This window comes from Cibotium barometz, chromosome 35 (assembly GCF_041138505.1).
Source record: "Cibotium barometz isolate CiBa-2024 chromosome 35, ASM4113850v1, whole genome shotgun sequence".
In the NCBI taxonomy this organism is placed as follows: Eukaryota; Viridiplantae; Streptophyta; class Polypodiopsida; order Cyatheales; family Cibotiaceae; genus Cibotium; species Cibotium barometz.
Window position 1 is genome coordinate 16,458,745 of NC_141080.1, and position 23,925 is coordinate 16,482,669.

The 23,925-nt window shown below is 40.1% G+C and overlaps 1 protein-coding gene across 1 annotated transcript in view; it reads right to left on the reverse strand.

Moving 5' to 3' along the window:
* Positions 1-1,422: 1,422 nt before the first annotated feature.
* LOC147618193 (uncharacterized) overlaps positions 1,423-23,925 on the reverse strand; it is a 43,191-nt gene continuing 20,688 nt past the window's right edge. Inside the window, exon 3 of the mRNA XM_086775202.1 lies at positions 1,423-1,554. Within this exon, the coding sequence (XP_086631328.1) occupies positions 1,423-1,554 (132 nt within the window). The remainder of the gene's footprint in view (positions 1,555-23,925) is intronic.

Sequence of the window (23,925 nt, forward strand, 5' to 3'; positions counted from 1 at the left end):
TGTAGTCCTCATTATTGTTGTAAGGCAAAGTGCATAGGAATAGAAGGCAGCTGTCACTGCAGCAGTCTTTGTCCTTTGAGCAAACTCCACCGATGGGAAAACAAGAAGTAGGGCCTCCCTCTGATTGGAGTTTTCGTGTGTACATGCACATGACACACACACACACACACACAGAGCACATCATTGCTTGTAAGCACACAAACTCTTGTCGAATAATAATATTGGGCTCCTATTAATCTACATTGGTAATTCTAGGCACGATATAGATATGGCACAGTAAATGTGTCATGGTACTTAGAGGGAGCTATAGAAGCCTTCTGTGCATGGAGACAACACTGGTGTGTGTAGAAATATATTTCAACTCTATGAACCATAACAAATTTTGAAAACATTCGAAATGGTTTTATATGTCTTAATTTCTCACCTTGGACGAGGGCTAGCTTCGTACTAGCCATTGCCACCAGGCCCTCTACTTCCTTTTTCTAGTAAGGCAAAATACACACAAATAGAAGGCAGCTCTCACTGCAACATTCGTTGTCCGATACGCACACAGTAGCGAGGGCTTTGCAAGGTGTTGGTGCCTTCTTCTTCATGTCTGCATGAATCAATAAAGATGTAGAGATTAATGAGCAATATGCACGCATGATCAGTTTGTTTAAGCTGTCAGTAGAATCACATCACTATCCTAAAGATTGGGTAATTATCCTTGGACTGCTATTTCCTTGCTCATATGCGCTGCGTTCCCCATGAGGCCCTCCATTTCCTTCTTCTCATATAAAGGGCTGGCAAGACGCACAGAAATAGAAGGCAACTGTCGCTCGTTCGCTGCAACACTCTTTGTCCGTCGTGCCAACGCTAGCGAGGAAAGGCTGGCCCTCTAGAGACGTACACAGTCGCGTGTTGTGTGGCGGCGGACACAACGAGATTCAATACAGAGACTAAAAAAAAGAAAAATTAGGACATTAAAGCATATGATGTTATTGAATTATGTTAACGGCGGCAAGTAATTACGACATTAAAGCATATGATGTTATTGAATTATGTTAACGGCGGCAAGTAATTACCGATCATGCCGCTGTTGGCGATAGAGTTGATCACGCGAGCGCCATCCGTTAAGACTATCTTAACGTACGATGACACTACTAGAGTAGTAACCAAAGCCGCGAGCAACACATGAGCACGCATCGTGGAGTCGAGGGGCTCGCGGACGAGATATATAAGCTCTCTTCTATACTATACTGCAGCAGCTGCACTGATCTGATGAGCAGGGATGAGAAAGCTAGAAGAAAGAGTGTATCATGTAGACTGCAATGCATTCAGAGCTCAGCGGCCACTTCCTTATATAGCCACCACCACCACCAGATTAATAACCCTGATTCATTAAACTGCCATATAATTAACTCCTCATCCTACAGTACGACATTAATAACGAGTCTCCATGTCATCGAGGACCCTGTTGCGGCCAACACGAGCAAATCGACTTACGACATACGGCCACACCACCACGCTCCATCCGACTACTACTACTAGTACCACCTCAGGATAGATAGGCCGCTGAATCAATCCAATTTTTGCAACAGCCAGCCAATTCAACTTAGTATATTTCTAAATTCTTTTCCCTGCGCAATCTTAGTAAAATTTCAAAATTAAAAAGATCATGAATCTGCATACTTGGTTCTTTAATTCCTTGTCAAAAGCCTCCTCTGCCTCATTCATCGTCTCTCTCTCTCTCTCTATTAGACCAAAAGAAGCTTTCGGTCGGTTCGTACTCCTCGGCAGCCGGGCGGTCCTCCACCACGCGCAGCGCAGCGCACCGCGCTTAAAGAGAAGAGCATTACCCACGACGTGGATTCAAGCGCCTCGTGTCTGACTCTCACCCCGTGACCCCAAAAGCTTTATTAAGACCAGTGTTCACAACAGCAGAAAACATTTCATTTTGCTTAAGAGAGACCAAAACCTTGGTTTTGAACTTGAAATTTTTAAAGGTTTCTATTGCAAAAATATAACTAAAATGCCTTCAAATTTGCACGTCTATTTTCGAATTTCAAGGTTAATTTTTGAGATTTGCCATTCATCTCACATTAAACCTCCGTTTTTCGTAAACACTGACTGCTTTAGACTCACTCTAGAGTCCCGATGCTTCCCTCCCCCCCCAAAAAAAAACATTTTTCCCGGCCAGTGGAAAAAAAGAAAAGGTTGGAAAAACCTCGATTTTATTGTGAAACATTCATGATTGTTCGGGTTTCATAACTAAAATTCATAAAATTTGACCGGCCGTGCAAGCCTAGAAATTTGTAAAACTTTACCAAACTGTGCAAGCTCCTCCACAATTGTCAACGCCCGTCGAAATGATGTTTTCAAAATGCATCAATAAATGTGTTTCCTTTCAATATTTCATTGCACATCTTATGCTACGGCAAGCGAGGGAGAGAGAGAGAGAGAATCCTGGTAACAACATCATTTAGTCATGATCCATATATGGATTGGACGTTGAGCAGTTCCATGGTTGCTCAAAGTGTTGAATACATTGACACCCATTGTACAATGGTGGATTGGACATTGAGCAATTCCATGGTTGCTCAAAGTGTTGAATACATTGACACCCATTGTACAATGGTCTTGCACGTTGAATAGTTCTAAGGTTGCTCAAAGGGTTCAGTATTGACCTTCTTCATGCAACGATGTTGCAAGCTATTGAATAGTTCTAAGGTTTCTCTTGGTATAGTCTAAATTCTCTAATTAATCATCCAGTTGTAAGTGAATACTCTATCATCAAATGAAGATTCTATGATGGGTCTCGTCCTCATCGTCAACAACTAAATATAGCACAAAGCAAAAGCATTAATGGTGGATAAGCATAGAACTGTGACATAGTTATTCATGGTATGATTAGTACGAGTTCTTCACGCCCTAAAACACCAAATATTTTGAAGTCGTTAAAATCATAGCTCAAGTAAGAAAAGAGAGACAAAAGGGTAAGGAGAAGTGGGGAGAAGCTCTAAAGATACTCTTTAGAAGTCTAGAAGATACGATGAGGAAACAAATTAAGATACTCTTTAGAAGTCTAGAAGCCTTGCGATGCTCCTTAGCTTTTGCAACTCTAGCTTTAGCTTCTTCTTGAGCTTGACGTTTAAGTAGGTCATGTGCTTCTTTCTGTGTGTGGGCAGCATGCATTTGTTGAAGCATGGCTTCAGTTAATGGTTCATTGTATTTCTTGAGACGACTTCCATTAATGAAGTTAGGAATTTCCTCACCTTCTAGTGTGTCTAAACGTACTGCACCACTTGGAGTAAGCTTATTAATCACAAACAGTCCTAGGCCACGTTTCTTGAGCTTTCGCTTATCTTCTTAAGTGTGTACAAGAGCACAAGGTCCCCTTTTTTGAATCGGCCAGTTGTTACATCTCGATCATACAATTGCTTTTGTCTCCTCTTCTCGGCATACATTCCCATTAGCGCCAATAAGCGGGTCTCATCAAGCTTTTCCAATTGATCAATGCGTTGAGAAAGCTCATGACCAGTCCAGTCCAATTGTTTAGCAACTCGTAGAGTAGGTACAAGAAATTTAATGGAAAGAATTGCATCTAGCCCAAGAGCAAGCTTAAATGGGGTTGTGCCCACCACAGATGTTTTATAGGCTGTTCTATATGCCCAAAGAACTGAGTGCAACTTTTGCTCCCAATCAGTCCTATGTCCCTCAACAATCTTTGTGAGTGCTGTGCAGAGAATCTTGTTAGTACTCTCAGCTTGACCATTTGTCTGGGGATGATAGGGTGCAGAACGCTTGTGAATTACCATAAATTCTTGAAGTAAAAACTCTACGACCTCATTCACAAAGTGCACACCTTGATCACTAACAATTTCAATAGGTAAGCCATAGCGTGTAAACACGTACTCATACAGGAACTTGGCTGTGGTTCTGGCATCATTTTTGACTGTAGCCTTTTCCTCTACCCATTTGGTCAAATAGTCAGTGGCGACTATAATATATTCGGCATGCGTGTGACGAGCTGGAGGTTTAATGGGACCGACAAAATCAATACCCCATTTGGCAAAAGCACGTGTGATTAACATAGGCCGCAATGGCATATTGTCCTTTGTGATGGGAGGTTTGGTCCTTTGACAATCGTCACAACGTTTTACATATTCTTCGGCATCCATCTGTAAGGTTGGCCACCAAAGCCTAGACCACCTAATCAACTTAGCTATGGTATTTCCCGAAAAGTGTCCACCCCCAACACTTGCATGTGCATGAGTCAAGATTTTCAAGTAGTCAGCTTCACATACACATATGCGTAAGTTGCCATCCTTGCCCCTCTTGTAGAGTTGGCCCTCTATCAGCATATAGTTGGCCGCTTCAACTTCAATAGCATGCTTTCGATATTTAGAAATTGCTCGATCAGTATGACCATGTTGAAGATAGTCCACAATATACTTGCTCCAACTTGGTGTAGTTGAAATTTGGAATAATGTGACATTATGAATTAGTTTTTGAATTTCACATGAAGCATAGTTACGAACAAATTTTTCAGGATCCGCATGCATGGTAGGCCACCATTGCCCATCCTGAGATATGGTGTGTCTATTGGTGGTGTTATGAAGGCCATCACCTAGCATCCTCACAACATCATTCCAGTTGGAGATCAAAGGTGTTGTAGCCAGTTCATACTGGGGAGGACAATTGGAGGAATTAGTTGAAGCAAATTGGGGAGTGTTGAGGTGTGCGATTCTGTGAGCTGAAGGGCTGAGGATAGGAATAGAGTTGATTGGTGCCCTTGGAACTGGGATTTTAGTATCCCGTGATTCTCGTTCCTTTATGTTTTCTTCTTGTGTGTCTGTTGTGGTGGTGTTATGGAGGCCATCACCTAGCATCCTCACAACAACATCCACCTTCCCTTCTACTAGTGGTGTTATAGAGGCCATCTTGTGTGTCTGCTGGTGGTGTTATAGAGGCCATCACCCAGCATCCTTGTAACATCATTTCACCTTCCCTTCTATTTGATCTAGGGGATCATGCAACCTTGGTAGTGCCATCATGCAAATCATAATTTTGGCATCCATTTTCCTTGACATCGTTTGACACTAAGTTACGATCAACATTTGGCTTTTGCATGTAGCCTCTTGTATATGTTGTTTATGCATGACCACACTTTGATGTTGGGGATGAGATCATTGTAGGAGGGGAGGATTTTTAGTATGCACGTGCACATGGGGCATGGGCCTGAGCACCTAGAACTTAGGGCATCTTTATGCATATGAGACTAGGGTACATGTGGCCTTGGGACCATAAAAGGAACATGGCCTATGTACTTTGTACTTTTTAATTTCTTTTAATAATATACACTTTATATTTCTTAGAGACTATGGCCCAAGCTTCTATGGTGACTGCTGCTCATATGAGTAGCACATGTGTGTACTTCATACTAATGAGTACAAGGATGTATTATGTCATGGTAGACTTCCCATGTCTAGGTCCTACTCCATATGATGCAGTGGATCTATGCTGGTACTCCCTTCATGAGTACAATCTCCATCTCTATCCAATATTCCATTCTTACACATATTATTCATAGGCTCTATGCATAGTCTTTATACATAAAGTTTATTTCATAATCTTTGTTAAAGCCTAGAAGACTATATGACTCTATGCATAAGACTATATGCATAGAGTCTATTACACATAGTCTCTCATCCATAAGACTCTATGTATAGAGGAGGTATAGAGTCTATTGCATAGTCTTATAGATAAGAGTCTTTTGCATAGTCTTATGTCTTTTGTATAGCATTATGCATAGAGTCTATTACATAGTCTTATACAAAGAGTCTATGAGGTATAGACTCTTTAGCATAGTATTATGCATAGAGTCTATTACATGGTCTTATACATAGAGTCTATTACGCATAGTCTTATGTATAGGAGCTTTAAGTATTTATGTTTATGCATGGGTGATGGCAAACAACTTGTAGCGCGATGTTACATGTGAAGGAGGAATATATATCATGGTATTCTCTGTAAGTATCTATTTAGCCTCAATCTTGTGTAAGATTCATTATCTTTCACCTCTCATTATCTTTCACCTCTTAATGTTTATACATTACTATGATTATCTTCACGTTCACTTACACATGCACAAGTAAGAAACAGGGGGCTTCCCTTGCATGCATTGTAGAAAACTACAACGAGCATAGGGGGCTCCTATTATGGTTGTAGGCACAGCACTAACTTTTTATAATATATTGTAAATGTGTAATTTTCTCATATAAATGTGTGGTTTTTTTATATAAATGTGTATTTTTCATATTTTATAGAGTTGACTATGTAAATGGGGGGGGGGAGATAATGGGACAGAGAGAAATTAGATCTGATATATGTTGCTCTCTCATGTTCTATCCTCCCCATTTTTTTTAACATGGACTGCATCACCACTAGGCACACAGTTATGATTGTGGCTATATGTGCAGATGTAGCCACGTTCCCCTAACCTGACCAAAGCTAGATAACATAATTTCAAAACTCCCAAATTCCTTTATTGAGTCGTAGTTGTGGATATGACTAAGCCTTAATTCTCTTGTTAGCTCCTATATCAAATACAAAGAGGAGGAGGAGATGTTGTTGTAGTAGATATAGGAGAAACAAGCTAACCAAGATCTACTCCCAATTATCTCATGTATTAATGTAACAACATGGGGCTCATAACTTGAAGTGATGCTATGAATGAACGAGTAAAAGAGGCCATCCACTTACATGTCCATATTTTCTACTTAGCCTTTAGGGTGTGTTGAAGAATCTAAAGATAGATATCAACTCAAAATAATCAACTTCCATACGGGCCATAACCTTTAATTATGAATAAATATATACCTTTGCAATCAAAATTGATGTAAATCAAAGGCTCTATGCTTTCCTACCCACGTGTAGTCCTCCTACTACTACTGAGCTAACAAATGAGCCTACCTCTTGTGTGTGCTAAGACCAATTCGATAATGTTGGCAATAATTTATGTGGAGACATATCTATAACAATCGATTTATGCATGTATGATAATAATGATACATCACTTAAGTGAGGTTTTACACACAATTTTAGACAACTTTGGGGATGTTTAATATTTTTCAAATCTTGCTCAATTTTCTTACAACAGTTTGCAACAATGTCCATTCTTCTTTTACATTTGAAAATTGGATTTGTAATTTAAAGTGAACCCTACTGTTTTCTTTTGATGTTTACAAATGATCGTATTGTAAAAAAAGGCTGTTTATTATGTATATATTCACAAAAACCTTATTAAAACAATATTTCTACAACATATTTAAGCGTATCTTTACTCCATCCACATGGACCTATCCACAAAGGACTCCCAAGACATTGAAAACATTTTCTTTATATTTTTAGTAAAACCAGTTGGGTTGAAGAAATAAAAAATATCTAATAAAAAATCCCCAAGGAATTTTGGATTGGAAATTTAAGATAATCAAGAATTGGGAACTACACTAGTACAAAATAAGATGTTAATCTCTCCAAGTGGGGGGGAAATTTTAGTGTGAAATTAAGTGCAGGAAGTTTTACCCTTCAAATATTAGACAACGAAAAAAAGAACTGAACATATTTCAAACAACGAGAAAAAATTTAAATACTCATTAACATATACGACAACGAAAAATAATTTAAATACCCTTCATAAACATATGAGACGACAAAAAATGATTTAAATACTCATCCGTGTATTTGAAGCCCACTAAACAAGTCGATTACATAGCATAGACACCATGGGCTTTGATAATAGAAGTGAGCTTCTAATTATAATCTAGGTGTTAGAGATTCAACTTGAATTGACACTGGACATCATCTCAACAGAAGCTTATTGTTATGTGCATGCTGCACACTTATTCTTAAAATCTAAACCCTACTCTACATATTTGAGTGGACTGATGCCTCTTCTGCACACACAAAAAACATGTAATGATCAGTAAAATCGAAACAATGTCAATAGAAACTATTCAATGTTGATACAAAGTATATCATTGAGCTTCTTACCTAGTGGTATGGCTATCTTCTTCTTCTGGGTTAGCATCAAGTTTATCGTCAAGTTTCTTCTCTTCATAAGGCAAAGTACACACAAATAGAAGGCAACTATCACTACAGCAGTCCTTGTCTTTTGAGCATACCCCCCCAAAGGGTAAACAAGAAGGAGAAGCTTTGTCTGCACAAATGTTGTCCACATTATATGTAGGTGCACATATAATCATCAAAATAGAAAGCTCAGCAAACTCCCTTAGCTAAGCTCAACCTTGATCATTACAGAGTTTGGTGTTGATATCCACATTATATATAGGTGCACATGTAAATAATAGAAAATTAAACAACTTAGCATACCGCACCTATAGCTTAGCTTAGTCTTTGCAAGTAGGTGCCCACAAGGCATGGCATGATTCATGTGCTTCCATATTGTACAACAGTAAAGATAGCATGTTATTAAATTCAAAAGCTATCGAAGAAGAAAGTATAAGTGGGCTTGAATTTGCAGCACACAACTGTACAACTACTAATTAGCATGGCTATATTTATATTACTTGGAATTGCTACCTTCTTTGTATCCACTATCATGGGAGCCTTGGGGCCGTACTTCTCCTCGTAAGGCAAAGAGCATAGGAACAGAAGGCAACTGTCACTGCAGCAATCTCTATCCTTGGAGCAAACACCACCAATGGGCAGACAAGTAGGGGCTTTCTCTGCATTTCGCACATAAGGCAAAGAAGGCAGCTTGGCTTTGAAGGTGAAAAATTATCTCACCACGGGCTTTGAATAAACACTTAACAAGTCCTAATAATACAAACAAGCGCTTGTTCCTTGGATGTTATTAGAAACGACGTCATCACCATTAGTATTGTTTATTATTATTATTTTTTGATGAAATAATACTTTAACAATACCGAATACATGCGCGAAGGATGCGAATTAATATTATGACCCTTAAAAATACTATAAATGATCATAGTGTTGCTGTAATTCTTGCCCATGCCGATGGCTTTCATCTTATTTTTCCAGCACTATCATGGTCATGGTGTAAGGACCACCACTATCATGGTCACGGTGTAAGGATTTACTTGCAATGGCTACCTTCTTGTTGTTGTCCATTATAATTGGAGCCGCCTCGAGTTTGTAGTCCTCATTATTGTAAGGCAAAGTGCATAGGAATAGAAGGCAGCTGTCACTGCAGCAGTCTTTGTCCTTTGAGCAAACTCCACCGATGGGTAAACAAGAAGTAGGGCCTCCCTTTGATTGGAGTTTTCGTGTGTACATGCACATCACACACACACACACACACACACACAGCACATCATTGCTTGTAAGCACACAAACTCTTGTCGAATAATAATATTGGGCTCCTATTAATCTACATTGGTAATTCTAGGCACGATATAGACATGGCACAGTAAATGTGTCATGGTACGTAGAGGAAGCTATAGGAGCCTTCTCTGCGGGGAGACAACACTGGTGTGTGCAGAAATATATTTCAACTCTACAAATCATAACATTCGAAATGGTTTTATATGTCTTAATTTCTCACCTTGGATGAGGGCTAGCTTCGTACTAGCCATTGCCACCAGGCCCTCTACTTCCTTTTTCTCGTAAGGCAAAACACACACAAATAGAAGGCAGCTCTCACTGCAACATTCGTTGTCCGATACGCATACAGTAGCGAGGGCTTTGCAAGGTGTTGGTGCCTTCTTCTTCATGTCTGCATGAATCAATAAAGATGTAGAGATTAATGAGCAATATGCACGCATGATCAGTTTGTTTAAGCTGTCAGTAGAATCGCATCACTATCCTGAAGATTGGGTAATTATCCTTGGACTGCTATTTCCTTGCTCATATGCGCTACGTTCCCATGAGGTTCCCCATGAGGCCCTCCATTTCCTTCTTCTCATATAAAGGGCTGGCAAGACGCACAGAAATAGAAGGCAACTGTCTCGTTCGCTGCAACACTCTTTGTCCGTCGTGCCAACGGTAGCGAGGGGCTTGCGTGAATTAACAACAACTGGCCGGGGGCCTTGTGTGCATCACAAATTAATTCATGGGAGTAATGAGAAATGTGACTGAGAAAGGCTGGCCCTCTAGAGACGTACACAGTCGCGTGTTGTGTGGCGGCGGACACAACGAGATTCAATACAGAGACTAAAAAAAAGAAAAATTAGGACATTAAAGCAAGTAATTACGACATTAAAGCATATGATGTTATTGAATTATGTTAACGGCGGCAAGTAATTACGACATTAAAGCATATGATGTTATTGAATTATGTTAACGGCGGCAAGTAATTACCGATCATGCCGCTGTTGGCGATAGAGTTGATCACGCGAGCGCCATCCGTTAAGACTATGTTAACGTACGATGACACTACTAGAGTAGTAACCAAAGCCGCGAGCAACACATGAGCACGCATCGTGGAGTCGAGGGGCTGGCGGACGAGATATATGAGCTCTCTGCAGCAGCAGCAGCAGCAGCAGCAGCACTGATCAGATGAGCAGGGATGAGAAAGCTAGAAGAAAGAGTGTATCATGTAGACTGCAATGCATTCAGAGCTCAGCGGCCACTTCCTTATATAGCCACCACCACCACCAGATTAATAACCCTGATTCCTCATCCTGTTGAGGACCCTGTTGCGGCCAACACGAGCAAATCGACTTACGACATACGGCCACACCACCACGCTCCATCCGACTACTACTACTAGTACACTACCTCAGGATAGATAGGCCGCTGAATTCTTTTCTAAATTCTTTTCCCTGCGCAACCTTTTTCAAGGATTGGAATCTGCATACTTGGTTCTTTAATTCCTTGTCAAAAGCTGTAGCTGCCTCCTCTGCCTCATTCATCGTGTCTCTCTCTCTCTCTCTCTCTCTCTCTCTATTAGACCAAAAGAAGCTTTCGGTCGGTTTGTACTCCTCGGCAGCCGGGCGGTCCTCCACCACGCGCAGCGCAGCGCACCGCGCTTAAAGAGAAGAGCATTACCCACGACGTGGATTCAAGCGCCAAAACGTTTCGTGTCTGACTCTCACCCCTTGAACCCAAAAGCTTTATTTAGACCAGTGTTCACAACAGCAGAAAACATTTCATTTTGCTTAAGAGATACCAAAACCTTGGTTTTGAACTTGAAATTTTTAAAGGTTTCTATTGCAAAAATATAACTAAAATGCCTTCAAATTTGCACGTCTATTTTCGAATTTCAAGGTTAATTTTTGAGATTTGCCATTCACCTCACATTAAACCTCCGTTTTTCGTGAACACTGACTGCTTTAGACTCACTCTAGAGTCCCGATGCTTCCCTCCCCCCCAAAAAAAAAGACATTTTTCCCGGCCAGTGAAAAAAAAGAAAAGGTTGGAAAAACCTCGATTTTATTGCGAAACATTCATGATTGTTCGAGTTTCATAACTAAAATTCATAAAATTTGATCGGCCGTGCAAGCCTAGAAATTTGTAAAACTTTACCAAACTGTGCAAGCTCCTCCACAATTGTCAGCGCCCGTCGAAATGATGTTTTCAAAATGCATCAATAAATGTGTTTCCTTTCAATATTTCATTGCACATCTTATGCTACGGCAAGCGAGGGAGAGAGAGAGAGAGAATCCTGGTAACAACATCATTTAGTCATGATCCATATATGGATTGGACGTTGAGCAGTTCCATGGTTGCTCAAAGTGTTGAATACATTGACACCCATTGGTCTTGCACGTTGAATAGTTCTAAGGTTGCTCAAAGGGTTCAGTATTGACCTTCTTCATGCAACGATGTTGCAAGCTGTTGAATAGTTCTAAGGTTTCTCTTGGTAGAGTCTAAATTCTCTAATTAATCATCCAGTTGTAACTGAATACTCTATCATCAAATGCAGATTCTAGGATGGGACTCGTCCTCATCCTCAACAACGAAATATAGCACAAAGCAAAAGCATTAATGGTGGATAAGCATAGGACTGTGACATAGTTATTCATGGTACGATTAGTAGGAGTTCTTCACGCCCTAAAACACCAAATATTTTGAAGTCCTTAAAATCATAGCTAAGGTAAGCAAAGAGAGACAAAAGGGTAAGGAGAAGTGGGGAGAAGCTCTAAAGATACTCTCTAGAAGTCTAGAAGATACGATGAGGAAACAAATTAAGATACCACTTGAACGTATACTTGTGTTGGAGACAAGGGAGAAGTTTTTTGACAAAAATGTGGACGTCAAAGTCTTGCACAAAGTATTTACAGAAAAAACTCCATGTTTTAAGGTAAATGATAGATAGAGACTCCGAGGTTAAGTGTGCATGTTCAAGAACATAATAGGAATGGATGACCTGAAACAATATTAAATAACTCTGAAAAATTCAATTTCCAAAATGGACCTGTTGGGAGGAATTATAGTCTTTTTACATTAAAAAACAAAGAGAAATATGCAAAATAAAGCACATCCTCATCTACAAAGGTTTTCACAATAAATCTAGTCACGACTTTGGGCCAATTTGTACCAACTCCCAAGCTCACATTAGAGGGGGAGTTGTACCAACTCCCAAACTCATCAACTGCGTGAGGATCATCTCATGAACCTTAATTGTGTTCATAAACACAGTAACTTGAAACAAAAATAATGAAACTTTGGGAGTACATAAAACTCTAGTACTCGATATAGTACTCATGATGATTCAATAAGCATTTGCACTAAATAAACTACTCTTTGCAAAAATGTTTTAGTTGAGATGATTCAATTAGAATTTGTGCTAAATAAACTAATCATTGTAAAATCTTTTAGTCTATAAAAACATGCTAATATTTTTTTTTAACAATTTTATAACTAACCTATGCTGCCACATAGCCATAGGCATTTTGTAGTCGCTTTAGGTAGTCCTTAGCATTATGTGGCTTGAAAAAGTGACCTTTGTATCCTAGCTCTCCATCCAAACATATAGCTTTCATACGTTTTATCCTACCTATGGGTGCAGCATCCCTTAGAAGTCTTATTTGCGACGTATTAAGTTAAGGTAACTGATTATTACCACCACTATGACTTAGCCCAAAGGATGTAATCTTAGACAAACATATATGACTCACCACCCATGCATTTATGTGTGCATTTCACATCCCTCTTCTACTTTATATATAATTAACCATTGTTGTGTTGGGGAAAATTATGGTCTTTTTCTATTAAAAATCAAGAGAATTAGGCAAAATAAACTACATTCTCATTCACAAAGTATGGAAAATTTGCATTTACAAAGGTTTTGAGAGTAAATATAATCATGACTTTGAGGCAATTATTGCACCAACTCCCAAGCTTACATTTGGGGGGGAGTTGTACAACTCCCAAAGTCAATTCATAGAGCATCATCTCGTGAACCTTAGTGGTGTTCGTTAACACCATAACTTTCACATTCGCTATATTTATTTTTTTGTGTGATTTTTTTTTGTGAGATTTTTTATTTCAAAATATACAAAGCTATACACAAAAACCTATACTTATTTAAGTGAGCTACCATTATTGCATGAACCTTAGAGTGTTCATAAACATGGTTGGGGCATTCCGGCATCATGCATCGAGAGCTCTAGGTGCATGCCGGTAGCTTCCAATGCATGTCGATAACTACTGACATGCACTGGGAGGTACCGGCATGCACCGAGAGCACCCAATGCATGCCGCGTGCTACCTAAGTATGTCAGTAGCTACCGACATGCATTGGGTGCTCCGGGTGCATGCTGATGGTGGCTTCCGATGCATGTCAACATGCCACACCATTTGGTGACATCAGGTAAAGTGCGGAAGGAGGCAAGACTTCATATGGAAAGCATGGCTAAGACTCATCTTCACCAACTAATTAATGAGGTGCCTTCACTATTGCCACATGAGGAGGAAGAGGACGGTCTTAACCCATTTGTCTTCAAATCCACATCATGGTCTACTTGGCCTATTGTATTGGTGAATTAGAAACAAAGGCTGCGAGAAGAGAAGGGGCAAAGAAGCACGGACTTCTAAAAAGAGACGGCCCTCAGACACATGAGGAGTTTAATCCAAGATGCTAAACAAGCGGGGGTCGTACAACCGTTCTTTGGAATGATATCACACATTTTATGAACCCGTTGGATGAGAGTGTGGAGAAAAAAGTCTAATGCAACTCAAAGGTAGGGGAGTCAGCACACACAAGAGAAGCCCCTCATCGAGACAAGGAAGTCATGGAATCTCATGACTCTCGTAGACCTGGGCAAGGAGGTAGCAACTCACACATAGAGCAAGACTTCTAGTGCCCCTTAGCAACGAAGTCTCCTGGCAAAATGAGAAACGACAAGACCCATTCTAGAACCAACATGCAGAGAGCACCTTATGGGTGGAAGTGGAGTCAAGGGGGAAGAAGGAGGTCAAGAGAGCCTGAGTAGACAAAGTTTGAGAATGCAACCAACCTTCCAAAGCTAACTGAGCCGCACGTCTTTGCTATGGGGATAAACATTAAGGTAATGGAAAGAGCCAAGAAGAAGTACCCTTACACCAAACCCATTGACGTACAGTTCCGAACGGCGGATGAAAGGATGTGTATTTGTTGTGAGCGAGAGAGAGAGAGAGAGAGAGAGAGAGAGAGAGAGAGAGGAACAACAAGTGTCAACTGCGGACTAGTGCATTGTACTTTGGGCTAAATCTTGACCCTGATATACATTGATTATTATTGTAGTCCTTCATACTCTGCAATTCTCTCTAGTTTCTATGTTGTATCAATGCTTTTGGTTTAAACATGTCTTCTAACTGGAATCTGGGTCTAAGGTCATTCTTGTTTGGACATGACTCCTATCTGGAAACAGATCAGGAGCTACATCCAAGATCTCGTTAGATGCATGTACTAACCTTTGTGCTATCGCAACTAACTCCCTTAGCATGGGTAGATCGGTGGTGAAATGCGCTAGCATTAACTTATCATGTTGGGCACAACTGTATTAGTCGTGTCTCCTCCACCAGAGCCGACTAGGTGGTTTAGAGCCACACAAGTGCCGGGTCTCGATCGAACACCTAGTAAATGGCTTCTGGATGAGGAAATACAAAGGCCACCTAGTGATGATTACACGAAAAGAAGCGAAAGCGGAGAACCAGGAGCCGGTCTCGAGCATATGTTGTGGCATGATCTCACTAGTGGAGGTGGATGTGGAAAAATAAAAAAACCACAAAAACTGGGAAAGGATGTCCAGTCTTCAAGGGTGGCCAGACTGCAAATCCTTAGATCTCTGCAACCAATCAAATCCAAGATAGTAAAAAAGCAAGTGACTAGGTGTGTGCCAACCCAATCTATGTCAAAAACTCAAAAGGCCACGATGATGCCACAAGCAGTTGAATGGAGGACAAGTGTCACAACATCATTAAAACCCCACTCACAATGGTAAGACAAGAAGACAGTGAGAATGCTTTAATAATAAATTTGCAGCAATGTGATGAGCTATGGTGGATCAAATGCTAGAATAAACATCATTAACAAAGAGAGTAGATGATAATTAAGACATGATTAGTGAGCAATTAATTGATAGCTTTATGTAGGCATGGGTAATCAAAAACCAGCAAATTCTCATTAAGCCAATGCCTCAATTTATAGGGTTTACATCCAAGCATCTAATCCCACTAATCTCTCCCTGATTCACTCCACCTCTTTTGCTTGATTCTCTCCACCTCTTCCCAAAATATCTCCACACCTCCTAAGTCTCCTCATGCTACCCTTTATTCTCTCCCAGTAGATACTTCTCACCTTTCACAGCTTCTCTCACATTTATAGATTCTCTTTTACAGCCTCTTGCTAAGGGCTTGTTCCCGCACACACCCTATTCACATGTAATGTTCTCTGAGTTGCTAAGGGACAACAAAGAACTACCACCATATTTCTAGAATGAAAACAAAATAAGGTCAATTCTCACCAAAAGGCCTCTTCCCCCAAAACACCCATGCTCACAATTCTTATTCTCATAGATGCCGGAGGGAAGGAGAATGAGAGGAGAATGCTCCCACCTAGAATGCAACCACCCACAAGTGTTAATGTCTGGAGGTGGGGTATTGGAGACTCAGAAGTGGAAAAGGTACAAGGCTTTCCTGCAAATGATCTAGCAAAGTATGAAGAAGCCGTACAGGTTGAGTGGAGACCGATACCAATTGTAGAAAAGAAGATTCTAGGGCGAACCCCACTCAAACTAGTAATAAATTTATTTGATCAAAAGATGTCTCAAACCGACAACAAAGTTATGGGTTGCTCAAAAGAGCAAGTAGAAAAACTAAAAAGAATGCAAAAATGCACCATTTACTCAGATGAGATATACATCTTGGACCATACTCCCCCGAAGATGTTCATAAGATTCAAGGAGAAAATTATCAGGGCAACGGGTTTAGAGGAGCAGAAGCTCAAGCAGCAAGCATGTCAAGTGTTGCGCCTAGAACCTCACTGGTGGCAGAAGGCACCGACAACCCACTCCCCATTGTCATGAGCATCACCTCAGTATCACATTGTGGAGGTGGCAAATTGTAACTACTAGACAGCAGTTGTTAAGAACAAGAAGACTCAGCATAAAAGGGAAGTTGGTTGAGTCTAGAGATAGTGATGAGGGTTAACACTGTGTTAGGCAGGAGAAGAGATGAATACTTAGTTTTGAGAAGGAATGTATGAAGGTAGTAGTAATTTTCTGCTCTCAACAAATAGTTGACAGTTGTGTCATGATGCTTGTTATAATGAAAATACTAAGGGAATGTTAGTCTGTACTAGTCTGTAATGCTTCGAGAATATAACTAAGAGCAAGCGTGCCATCTCATTGTTATTCTTGATTGTTCTCTAAATTGTGTGGATTGAGTCCTTAGTATCTCTATTCTACTGAATATGTTGTCTTTGGTGTTCTGTGTATCCCCATGACCATATAAGAGTTGGTGTTCATACCCCAAAACTCTGGTGGACATATCCCATGTCACACCACACACTATTGTCTTGCCATTCCACTGAGAGGGAAATCAGTGAGAAACAATTACTTGCCTCAATCATGTTTAGCAGCGTGATGATGGATCCCATTAGTGGCCTTGTCTCACCACAGACTTGTTGGGGTGGTAGTCCTTAATCCAATGATCTATGCCACAATGGCTACAAAGTAGCTAGTGGCATGTTTGAGGACACATCTTGGTTGAGTTGAGGAAACCTTATAGGGAATCAGAAAACTCGATGGGAACCTTGACTATGGGTAACATTCAAGAGGCGTTCTCCTTCTTGGTGCATTGATGTCTCGTTCCCTTTCCATAGAAACAAAATGGTGAACTTGCTTGAATTCACCTCTCCCATCCAACCACTACATAATTGTCAATATGAAGCTCCATGGCATCCTCAAAGAGGTCTAGAATGGGTTTGACATCCACCTTATAGTCTTGGTAATCTCAGTAGGCTCCTCGAAGCTTACTTGATTAAGAGGTTTCACTCTGGGTGGGGGTAGTTGCAATCCTAAGACTGGTGGAGGTAATGGCATATTGGGTGTATTGTACATGTCCTTTAATAGTAGTTATTGTGTTGGATGCCCAACCATTTCTTGATTTGCTCTATAGCCAAGGCCAAGGGCTAGTTTTTGTGCCAATTCTAGCAAGGCTAGACTTGTTTTGGCAATAGCCGGTGTGTTTGGAAATCTCAAGCTTCGTGACCATAGTGCCCACAAAAAGCTACAATTACCATTGTAACGAGATCTTACAATTGGACATTTTTCTAGTGGTACATCCTATTACAACAAATGGAACAATAATGCATCTCTCTCCTTGGGTACATGTGTACATTGCCCAAAGCTTTACTAGTCTTCATTTCCTCTTAGGGGAGCTTTTGGAAGTGTGTCCAAGTCATTTTTGCTAAGGTATTCTCTTTAGCTATAGGTTTCACAGTGGTTGTGCTATGACTTTTGGCTCTGATCAAGTAACAGACTTAGAATCTAAAGCTCTAATTCTTCTTATCATCAAGTTATCCTCAAGATGGATGTCATTAGCTCTGACATCCTCCTCGGTGGTGATACCTCTAATGACCAAGCTATTATGGATATCTTCATGTTTAAGCCCATAGATAAACCCATCAAGAAGTTGATTGTTAGAGAAACACTCATGCAGAGCACTAATAGGAGTTCAATTGCTCGAGATGACTTATAAAATCTCTCACTGACTCATCTTCTTCTCTCTCGTCTTTGTGAAACTATGAAGCCACACTCCATAAATCTCCCTCGTGCACAAAATGCTTAAGGAATAACTATCAAAGCCTAGTAAATTTTAGATATTCTTCAACTCTTAGGGTCCGATACCAATCACTAACCATGCCATATAGTGTAAGGCTAAAGTTATTGGTCTTTGTGAACTTATTCCTCTCACCTAAAGCCTCACAAACTTGATCAAAGTGTCTTCTAGGATCTCCCTCTCCATTGAACTTGGCCACTGCCCTCCCCAATGCTTGTGCGAAGGCTATTAGATTAGTTAGAAAGGCTATTGTTGGAAGTACTAGTATAGTAGGGGAGCATGGGGTCCGAAGGGCACTTCTTGCGGAAAATTGACATACCCTACCACGGTTCCTTTTTAGTCACACAAAACCAAGTTGAGGCTACAAGATATCTGCATAGGTTATTTACATAAGATGGATGTAAAGAATGTTTTCTTGCATTGTTATTTGCAAGAAGATGTTTACATGATGTAGCCCCAATAGGTTATGAGAGTGATGCACAATCAAATTTTGTGTGCAAGTTAGACAAAGACTTATATGGCTTAACACAGGCACCCAGAGCATGGTCAAACAAGATCAAGGAGTATCTTGTTACCATTGGATTTCAAATATTCAATGTAGATTTTTCACTTTATCTGAAAAAGACAAATAGAGGGATCATGCTATTAGTCATTTATGTGGATGACTTGATTATTATTTGGTGATAATGATTTTGACATACATGATGTCAGGAGGCTTTTAAATAAAAAGTTTGAGATGAAGGATTTGGGTGAGGTGTGGTATTTCATGGGTATAGATGTGGTGAGCTCACCTCATGGCATTTTGTTCTTGCAAAGCCAATATGGCAGACATGCTATCCAAGTATGGTATGATAGGCATTAAGCCTATTTCAGTGCCATTAGAGTAGAACACAAAGCTTTCTCTGTAGATACAAATCAATTTAAGATGAAAGCTGATTTGTACGTCTTTGAGAAAGACATAATGTTTGTGGCAGTGAATTCAATGGTTTTCTAAGTCGTGAGTGAAGATGTTGCCTTGATGAGTTGTTGATAAGATCTACCTAGGGAGGATCCTTTAGGTTTTTGGTGTTTTCTATTCTCACGTTTGAGCCCATGTCTCAAGGATGTTGAGTCAAGCTCTAGTTTTGTTTTCATGAAGAAGGCTAAGAGTTTGAAGCTTGAATCTATTGTTGTTATTGATGTGATTTTATGATATAGAGTTTTATTTTTGTTATTTTGTTCATGTTTGTTTGAGAAAGAACAATTATGGGTGTATTATTGTCCTAGGAATTAGAGCTAACTCATTACTGAATCAATCACCTTCAGTTGAGAGGATCTAGTGTCAGATAGGGTCAAAAGTGTGTTAGGTACAGTTGGTTGTGCATCAAAGGTGATTACTTGGAGAGATACAAGGGTAGATATGCTCGGTTGAAGGTGACAACCCAAACGTACAAAAATGGATTATGACATTACATGAGTCTCATAAAGACAAATAGTGTGAGGGCTCACATGGCAGACATGCTAACCTAAAAGGAGGTTCAGGTTAAACCCAAACCCATTAAAGATTTTGAAAAACAAGTCTAATCATAGCATGCATGAGAGACAAATAGTGTGAGGGCTCACATGGCAGACATGCTAACCTAAAAGGAGGTTCAGGTTAAACCCAAACCCATTAAAGATGTTGAAAAACAAGTCTAATCATAGCATGCATGAGAAATTGTTAGATATAGAGGTTGAGTATTATAGCCTTAGTTTGGGTCTTGAGGAATGTAGACAAAGGAAGGTTAAGAGACTGGTTATAAATAGTGATTCTCAGCTGATTATAAGGCAGGTACAAGGCACTTGGAGGGTTAATAAAGATGAGATGAAAGTTTGGTTTTTCAAGGTGAGAAATCTCCTTAATTTGTTTCAAGCCTTTTAGATTGGTATGTATCTAGGGAAGACAACATAAGAGTACATGAGTTAGTAGAGCAGGTCTTCATCATCAAAAATGTACATGCTATGATAGTCCAAAAACCATTATATCAAGGCGGCAGAGAATATCTCTTTGAGAAAGAGCAAGTCCTTATAGGTTTTGCAAGAAAAGGATTGGATTCTTCAAAGAGGAGGGAAATTTTCAAGACATCCATGAGGTATGTGTAGATTGGTGACATACTTTATCATAAAGGAGTTGATGGTGTTATGAGAAGGGTTTTGTGTCAGAACGAGATTTAACATTTCTTCAAAAGCTTGCCATGAAGAAGGACGTGGAGGTCACTATGAATCTGACATCACAAAAAGAAAAGTATTAACATCAAAACTTATGTGGCCTAGTATGAACAAAGACATCCATCATTGGTGCAAAAGTTATCATCATGAGGTCCAAGCATTTTAGAAAAGGGTGCTAGTTCTTGAGCCCATGCATCACATTATGAGCTATGGAGCCTTTGAAACATGGGGAATAAATGTTATTGGGCCTCTTCCAATAACTAGAAACAAAAAGTATTGTATTATCACTCTACCTAACTAGGTGGCTAGAAGCTAGAGCAACAAGCAGTGCCACAACACAACAAGTTTTTCAAATTTATTTATGTGATTGTTTGTTATCATTTTGGTGTCCCTTTGGAGCTAGTCAATGACCAAGGAAGAGAGTTCACAGGCTAATGTGGTCAAAAGTATTACCAAGAAGTTCGGGATAACACATAGTTTTACCACACCTTTTCATCCCCAATGCAATGGACTGGTTGAAAGTTTTAATGTGGTGCTACAAAAATTGTAGAGGACCACCCCAATGATTGGGACTTGTACTTGGATAGAGCTGTGTGGGCATTAAGAGTGTTTGAGAAGAATGCAACATGTTTTACCCCATATCATTGGCTTCCTTCACTTGATTTCTATTGTAGCATAATATGACCTACGAGGAACAAGAGATGGTCCAATTTATACTCTCTAATTTTGGATCAAGAAGATGCCATCAAATGGTATGAAGAGACTAGTCAGAGGAGGTTTGAGGCATTTAATGACAAGTTGGGAAATAAGGATCTAAAGAAGGGAATGTTGGTTTTTAGATACAACAATGCTCTTGATACACCATTTCAAACCAAATTCAGGATTAGATGGGAAGATCCTTTCATTCTGCGCATGAAGCTTTTTCCTAATGGAGCATATAAATTGCAAGATCTTGAAGGTCAGATGCATTCTAGCAGGGTCAATGGCTTGAGGTTAAGGCCATACCGTATTAGAATCATGTAGGGTAGGAAACATAGAGTGAAACACTTGAAACCGTTTCACTAATGGGTTGGGGCAATATGTGAGAGGAATTCGGAGCCGAGTTCAAACATGATGAATAGATAAAAGAAATATATATATGATAATATATAGAAGATGCTTGGTGTCCAAAAAGCAACGTGTGGTAGGCAAGTATCTGGATATGTGCAGGTGCAAGAGAACAAGGGCGTGGGAAGTCGAGGGAAGCGGGCGGTGCAACTTTTTGGAAGAAAACAAGGTGGCGAACGACGAGTTGAAGAGGGAATTTTTTGAAGTTTTCGAGAGGAGAGAGAGTAGAGGGACTATGAAGAGGAGGTTACATGTAGTAGATGAGAGGTCTTACAGATCTTGAAGGTTGCAGAATGAAGATCAACCTAGTGGGAGTGGAATTGGTTGAGTTAGAGCTCAAAGAGTGCAGAGGACTAGAGTATCAGCTAGGATGTTGCTGCTGTCAAGTATCTCTAAGTGGCAACTCCGTTAGAGACTTGGCTTAGCCTGATATCTTTTCAGCTATAACTCTGATGTCTGTAAGATGAAAGCTGATTTGTATGTGTTTGAGAAAGACATGATGTTTTGTTATATTGAATTCAATGGTCTTCTAAGTCGTGAGTGAAAATGTTGCCTTGATAAGTTGTTGATGGGATCTCCCTAGGGAGGATCCCTTAGGTTTTTGGTGTTTTCTACTCTTACATTTAAGCCCATGTCTTAGGGATGCTGAGACAAGGTCTAGTTTTGTTTTCATGAAGAAGGCTGAGAGTTCAAAGCTTGAATCTATTGTTGAGATTACTATGATTTTATGATATAGAGTTTTATTTTTGTTATTTTGTTCATGTTTATTGAGATAGAACAACTATGGGTGTATAATTGTCCTAGGAATTAGAGCTAACTCATTGCTGAATCAATCACCTTCAGTTGAGAGGATTTGGTGTTAGATAGGGTCAAAAGGGTGTCAGCTCTACAGTACCTGGAGAGATCGAAGGGTAGATATGATCTTTTTGGGTTGAAGGGAATTAGTTCTAAGTCAAGTCTAACGGCGGCGATCAGAGGGCTGTTAGTAGTCAGATAGACTGGTCAATGAACTTAATGGTGATTTAGAGTCAGCTATGAGTTAGTTACAATCAATTGAGAGTCAAGAGTGTTGGATCCATGCGAGGTTTGAGTTTTTTGAGGGTCTTCATTTGTTAGAGGACGCATAGGAGAGGATGTATGATTCTGTTAAATCAGCTGAGTCTATTTTAGATAGTTGTGTCAATTTAAGGCAAACTCACCCCTGATAGGTGTCTCAAGGTTAGCACACAATTAGTTGTGCGTCTTAGGTTTGTTGTGTTGGTTCTTCGTGTTTTCTGAGGTTTTTGATAGTGTAGTGGTGTTAGAGGACACTGAGGTTGATGTATAGTGAGTCAGATTTGAATCATCTAAATTAGCCGGGTCTGCTACTTCAGGTTGGTGATCAGCAAGAAGTCAGTAAGGGAGAGCTAATAAGGTCGGTGAAGTTCTGAAGCAGGGAATTTGAAGTTTGCTGATACTAGAACACTTTTTGGAGCTTGGAGGACACTTCGAGAGGTTAGCGGACATATATCTGATTGGAATCAGTAGAGCAAGCATCTAACTCAGGTTACAGTCAATGACTAATCAATAGATTATCATCTTTTGAGGTTAGTCGAAGGTTAGTAGGTAAGATTCTGGCCAGGTTTTAGGTTTTAGGTTAGCTAATGCTAGAGGATAATTAAGGAGTAGAGAGGACTCATATCGGATAGGGGTCAACGTCAATCTTTTAAATAAATTTACAGTAAGCTATTTGTGAGCTCATAAGGAATCTAGTCAACCGAGTGTTAGAGGAGGTGAGTTGTGGCATAGAGGTTGGAGATCAAAGGTGTTAGAGCCAGATCATACTGGGGGGAGAACAGTTGGAGGAATCAGTTGAGTCAAATTAGGGAGTGTTGAGGTGTGGGATTCTGTGAGCTAAAGGGCTGAGGATAGGAATAGAGTTGATTGGTGCCCTTGGAGCTGGGATTTTAGTATCCCGTGATTCTCGTTCCTTTATGTTTTCTTCTTGTGTGTCTCTTGGTGGTGTTATGGAGGCCATCACCTAGCATCCTCAAAAACATCATTCCACCTTCCCTTCTACTAGTGGTGTTATAGAGGCCATCTTTTGTGTCTGTTGGTGGTGTTATGGAGGCCATCACCTAGCATCCTCACAACATCATTCCACCTTCCCTTCTACTAGTGGTGTCATAGAGGCCATCTTGTGTGTCTGCTAATGGTGTTATAGAGGCCATCACCCAGCATCCTTGTAACATCATTTCACCTTCCCTTCTATTTGATCTAGGGGATCATGCAACCTTGGTAGTGCCATCATGCAAGTCATAATTTTGGCATCCACTTTCCTTGACATCGTTTGACACTAAGTTACGATCAACATTTGGCTTTTGCATGTAGCCTCTTGTATATGTTGTTTGTGCATGACCA